General features: G+C 41.8%; 1 protein-coding gene across 2 annotated transcripts; it reads right to left on the bottom strand.

The window, feature by feature from the left end:
- Positions 1-727: 727 nt before the first annotated feature.
- Positions 728-5,539, bottom strand: gpr184 (G protein-coupled receptor 184). Of its 2 annotated transcripts, none has more exons than XM_071495903.1 (2): positions 5,208-5,539; positions 728-2,358 (listed from the first exon to the last, which is right to left on the bottom strand). In XM_071495903.1, exon 2 carries the CDS (start codon positions 2,314-2,316, stop codon positions 1,294-1,296), a length of 1,023 nt encoding a protein of 340 aa, XP_071352004.1. In that variant the 5' UTR covers positions 2,317-2,358; positions 5,208-5,539; the 3' UTR covers positions 728-1,293. The 2 variants fall into 2 exon arrangements, with proteins under 2 accessions (XP_071352004.1, XP_071352003.1); XM_071495902.1 differs by lacking the exon at positions 5,208-5,539 and adding an exon at positions 5,061-5,191 and having other exon boundaries at positions 1,151-2,358.
- Positions 5,540-6,305: the final 766 nt, after the last annotated feature.

The raw sequence follows: 6,305 nt of genomic DNA, 5'->3' as shown, positions 1-6,305 counted from the left end.
GTGTCTTTGGCCATCATTGTCTTTATAATACAGGAGGTTATAATACGCCTAATGTGGGATATTCTAAGGAAAGTATCAGCAAAGCCATAAAATGTCCGCAAAATATTCACTAACAATGTCTTTCATTTTGTCAGACTGGAAAAAACAGTCAGTGAACAATCCAGGCAGCAGTCACATTTCTACTAATATCAACTAAAACATAGTATATGAGAGTCAGGGCTGCTGTATAGCAACTACAGAGCAAGAGGTCAGCACTACAGGCTTTTAAGCTTTACAAGACTCGACAATCTCAGAGTTTACATGTCGAGTGCTCAGGTGGTTATGTAGCAATGTGCACAGAGAGAAGCTGCTCTGATGCACGAGATGAATGATGGACAAAGCATAAAACAGCTGTAAGTCTTAATGTTATTGATTCACTTTATCACTCCTTACTTTCTGTCATGCTTTTCCTCTCTCTCTGTCTCTCTCTCTCTTTCTCGCACACACACACACACACACACACACACACACACACACACAAACAAACAGGTCTCCTGATTGCAGCCTTTGCCCACTTGCCATGTCTGGATTTATGATTACCTTTACGTGTGACAGTAAGGGCTAAGTGCTTAGATGTGTGCGTTTATCATTTCCTAAGCTCTTCCCTCCCTGTGAAGATGTTTAAAATGCCAACTGCAAGATGATCATCTGATGTTTTCTGCATAAATTTAACAATCCAAAACCAGAGTACCTCATCAAATCACTGTTTTATTTAGACTTACATTTAACACGTTTCACTGACAGTGAGACACTGAGGACACATGGTCATGCTAATAAATGCTTTTCATGGCATGCATCAGAGTTTTAGTTATATTCCAGGGTCACACAATCACAACATCCTTGTATAGCTTGGAAGGAAAACACAAGGGCTCTTCAACTCCAGTGGTGTCCATACACAAACCAGAAGTGGCTGCCACTGAAGAACCCTTAGGAGAGCAGAATCTGGGACTACAATCTAATAACAGCTATGCATGTTATTCAAGCCCCTCCTCTACACTGTGCAGGATATGAGGGAGGAAGAAATAACAGACAGAGGAGGAAATGTGGTTCTTCCAAAGGATATCTGATTGTACATAAAGGGTTGATTACGGGATGTAAATAATCCTGCTACTTACTCGCTAACACTGGAGATGCAGACATGACTTTAAATAGCTATAGTATTAAGCATAATCATATATATGCATACACATACACACACATACATATGCTTATGAATGCACAGGTGCACTTGTCCATTCATTTACAGCTTACATTTCATATTAAATTACTAGTTGGTTTTCCTCTGTTGTATGAAGTTAGTGCACAGTCCTCTGTCTGTGTCCTTCTATGCCTCTTCCAGCACAGTTTCACCTCCTCCTGGACCCCGTTACTGACCAGCACATACAGCACAGGGTCCACTACGCAGTTCAGACTGGACAGTGCCAGCATGCATGAGAAGAAGAAGTGCATGGCTTGTTCAAACTTGCAGTAGCTTCCTCCAGGATCTATGTTGTCGCTATGATAGAAGACTAGCGAGCGTATGAGCAGGAGAATGTGATATGGGGCGAAGCAAACTGAGAAGATCCCAATCACCCCAAAGGAAAGCAGACGGACCTTCCTCTTCGCCTGGGCACTCAAGCCGGGACTCTGGCCCACAGTAGCCAGCACCCTCCAGTAGCTCACCGCCATCACCAGCAGGGGCAGCAGGAAGCCGATGCCCACTCTGATCAGGTTGTACAACGCAACAGGCTTCTGCAAGGGGTAGGTCTCATAACAACGGTCATTGCTGTACTTGTCATCATGGGCATCTTTGAGATTGTCATATAATAGCACCATGATGTGCAGCACCACCACTACCAGATAAACAATGATACACTGTGCCCAGGCGTAGGTTGATGTACGGTGGGTCTTGGAGCGGAGCGGGTACGTGACCACCAGGCAGCGATCCACAGAGATACAACAGAGCAGGAAGATGCTGATGTACATGTTGGAGTAGTAGAAGAAGCCAGCTATACTGCAGGATGTAACACCCAGTTGCCAGTTGTGGTCCTGCCGGTAATAATTGATCCAAAGGGGCATAGTGAAGAGAAACAGCATGTCAGAGAGCGACAGGTTGAGCAGGAAGATGCCTAAAATGTTTTGCCGGCGCACTTGTTGCCAAATAGGTCCCAGAGTCAGAACATTGAAGATCAACCCAAAAATAAAAGCCAGTATGTAAACAGACATCAGGACATCACTGATGGGACTCTTTTCAATTATGACACACATAGTTGAGTTTGTGTTTGCTGTGGCGTTCATTCTTCCTTTGCTTGTCTGTCACTTTCCTGGTTAGAAATTCACCTGCAAGCATGAAAACAAAAAAAAAAGTTTTAGAGCAATAGTCATTTTAGATGAGTAGAAGGGACACAGGCAAATGAGCTTATATATACAATACCTTAAAATTCATTGTGCAGCTTTGACATTTTGTATTGCCTATCCTATTTCATGCTTCATTGACCTCGAGAGAAAACTGTGCGATTGTCTGAACCGTGAGGCAGTTTGGCCGTAGAGTATGTGGTATTTGGACAGAAAAGATACAGGCTTAGTCATGCTCCCTGATGATAACAGTTTACACCCATGGTTCTAATAGAACCTGAGATTGCCAAATTCCCTCCTTATTGCCTCAACTGCTCCTTCCCAAGAACACATGTCACACATTTTTTTCATAAATGTTCTGGTTTTATGGAAACTGAGGGCATTAAGGAGCTAATGCCTTGTATCAGTTGAATTATATGTAGAACCCTCTGCTCCCAGATCCCTGTGTTGATCACATTATTTTATGTCAAAGCTGCTTTTTGTTACACTGTTGCACTTACTGACCTGAATCAGAGTGACAGGCAGGAGCAGCACCGACTGAACTAACAAAGTGAACCTTTGCATTTTACTGTCAACAGTGCTTTATGATTCAAGTCCAATTTATCTGTGCAATTAGCATTTGCGATTCTGTGGGGGCAAAACAAGACTCAAATGTATCCTTACAGAGTCTGGCTGACTGTCCAGTTTAATGTCTGATATAACAGCAATCAGCAGAGCTGGGTGGGTTAAGCATCTCTCTCAGACAACAGGGATTTCAATGATTACTGTCGCTTGAAGAATGACTAATGTGAACTTCATGCACTATATAAATTAGCTGATTAATTCCTTCCCAGATTTATGCTGTAAATGCACAGTCAGACCCAGTCTATCGCACAGCTGTGTGTGTGATTCCTGCGTGTTAAGCAGACACGATCTAGACAATAGTCTGTGTTGCTTCCTGTTCAAAATGCTCTGGTGCTGAAATGCCACAGAAAGGCAAAAAAACCCCCCCCAAAAAACCCAATGCCCACACTGCTAAATGTCATCAGAAAATGGGAAACGAGAAAAATATAGATCCTTGAATAATTTCCTACAGACATAACATATAGTTGCTATTTTTCCAACCCTCAATAGCTTATTAAAAGTCAGAGGACACAGCCTCAAAGTATTGCACTTTCAATGAAACCAGAAACATACTCTTGAAGATGAAAAACTGATCACAGTAAAGAAAACATTTTCTGCTGCTCTTAGCATGGGGCTCCTGAGTGAACATAAATATGCCATGAACATAAATATGCCATCTAATATATCTGATGGGATGGGAAGGATTGTCATTATTTCTTTTCTATTTCTATTTTTATGATGTTAATGCCTTAATGTCATTGTGATATGTATTTCGTTATATGTTGCAGCATTGCTATTTCCAGTGTATTGTCTGTGAAGAATATCAGGTGTTAAATAATTTGTTTTTACCCTGACAAAATGGGGTTGAAGGCGGTCAGCATTTCTCTACTCCCCTTGCCTGACTGCCCGCGGAACATTTACTTTATCATTTTTTTAAGTTTTATTATGTAGATTGTATCCTGTCAATTTCCTGTATCTCTATATCTTTGAGATTTCAGCAATAGGAAATTAAACATTAATTCTGCATCTCTGTGGCATCCACTGATATTTGTTTCCCCCTGTACATTCTGTTCTATCACTCAGGGTTGGCTCTGGTGTGTTTATAGTCTCAGGAAGCATTTAATACCATTAACGTCTGGACAGAGATAGGCTGTCCTGTCCAAACTCAATAATGGAGAAGCCATTTAGAGTCAGGCCATCCTCACTGAATGATAATGTGCGCCACGAGTGTGTGGAAATGATTTTGATTTAATGGATTATTCATAAAATTTTCAGTCAGTGTGTTTTGGGAAACAACGTTGACTGTAGCCACAGAAAATTTTGCTCATAAATCTACCTTTTCTAAAATTATTCACAGTCTGTTGTTTAGTCATCAGTTGGACAGCTATGACTAACCACACGTCGGTGTTTCCCTCTTATTAAGAGTAGGCCTGTTACTGTGAAGAGTTCCATGCTTTCTGTTCCTTCAAGCCTGCGGGTTTTCAGCTTTTATTGTGTTTTTCACATGTAAAGTGTTTTATTTTATTAGACAGTCTTTATACAGGCCTATTTTACACAGCTAGTGCGAGCTTGAGTCTGTCCTTTTGTTCGTCTGAGCCAACTATGTATTTGTTAATATTATGCGCTGAACGAAGCCCAGTTTTTTCCACACAGCCTTGTCACCAGTGCAGCTTTAAAAGAGCTAAACTTCAGTCTTTTCTTCCAAGAGGGGGAATGTGCTTTCTGCCAAACCTCCTTTTCCAAACAAAATAGAAATATGTTTTATTGTATGTTTTATAGTTTCCCTCCCTAATACCAAAGCTGCAGTTCAAAAGTGTCATAGTCCACCTGTCTAGTATTCTCTTGTGAATTTGAACTATTTCTTCTTGTCAAGCACTTCTCTGCTGCACTCTCCAGCCTGCTGTGGTGACCACCGCTGGGACAACCACAGAAAACATTCAACCCCACAGAGAATCAACATTTCCAGCCTAATTACTAACACAGACTCACACAGCCTCACGCATGCCGTCTTTTCTTTGACACTAGTCCAATGGGGACGAGAAGAAAACCAGCAAAGAAGGTTTCAAAATAAATTAATAGCCTACCTTTAACACCCTGCTTGCAAAACATTAAAAAATGAGAAAGAATGCCTTTCATTTTTACCATTTTCCCTGTCACTTTTTGAAGTGTTTAAAGTCTAGCATCATTTCCAGACATCTTACATCCAAAACTGTAATCAAGAATGACCTCACCTGTTGTTTTTGGGAAGAGGTGTGTCTTGACTGTAAAAGAAAGTTGTCCACTGGGTGAAGAGTTTCAGACACATTCCAGAGCTGTTTCGGGTTTGGAAGAGTTCAGTCCAGGAGGGTCAGAGGACAAGCTTCAACGTGGACTCCTCAGAGCTGCTGACATGCAGCCAAACCACTACGGTACCACATGGTGCTCTCAGATGATAACTGCACTAGACAATTATTAGCCAGTACAGTTACACAATGCAGGGGTTTTTCTTCCTGTGTCTGGTTGTCTTTGCTCGGGTTGAGATGATTTGCCGTTGACAGCCAAGGTTGAAATGTTAGAGGGGAGTGTGGAGAAGTGATGAGACGAAGTACAAAAAAGGGGAAGACACATGTAGGAGGAGGGAGGTTTGGCTTTTGCACATGTGCAAGGAGGAAGTAGGCTGCAGGAGTGGGCAGAAACAGTAGACTGTGATGAAAGACATTATGCTGATGTGAATGCTCCTGAGAGATTTTTTAAAAAGTGAGCATTGTGTGTAAAGGAAACCATGATTCTGTGGGCAGACAGCCACACGTCACATGCCTTCAGCTTGATTTCCCCTAATTTACTGTCACGTCGTCCTTACATGTAGTTACCATTGTAAATGTAAACCATAACAGAGCCATTCCCACTTATTTGAAAACGCTCCTCTTCATCACCTTTCTTGCTTTAGGGGTTAGGCTGATCACCTTCAGTGTGAGTAAGAAAGCTGAAACGCTTCAGTTGTTTCACTGCTACACACAAAAGACGTTAAGAAGTGAGCTGATTTTCATGCAGTCAGCTCTGTGCCAGGCTGCTGCATGAACCATGTGGTTTTCAGCATTTTACCCAGAACAACCCTGAGTCTGCGCGGTATCCATGGCCTCCCTTTTTGTGTTTATGAAAAGAATCTGTGATGGAAGCCTGCAGCCTATCTGTTAATAGGACAAGTAAACATTTACACCAGCAGTGAATGTTCTGTATTTTCTTTGAGCAAGAATGCATACCTGAGTTCAGCTGCACGAACAGCAGCAAGAGAGGAAAGAAATAGGAAGCTTAGACAGAGGATATGCTGAATATTTTCCTCTGGAAATTGA

This window comes from Trachinotus anak, unplaced genomic scaffold, assembly GCF_046630095.1.
Source record: "Trachinotus anak isolate AG129_WGS33_773 ecotype Australia unplaced genomic scaffold, CSIRO_AGI_Tana_v1 ptg000014l, whole genome shotgun sequence".
Lineage (NCBI taxonomy): Eukaryota > Metazoa > Chordata > Actinopteri > Carangiformes > Carangidae > Trachinotus > Trachinotus anak.
This window is presented reverse-complemented; position numbering and strand designations above follow the sequence as displayed.

Coding starts and splice junctions, on each gene's coding strand:
- gpr184 (XM_071495903.1), bottom strand. CDS start 2,316: ATGAACGCCACAGCAAACACAAACTCAACTATGTGTGTCATAATTGAA.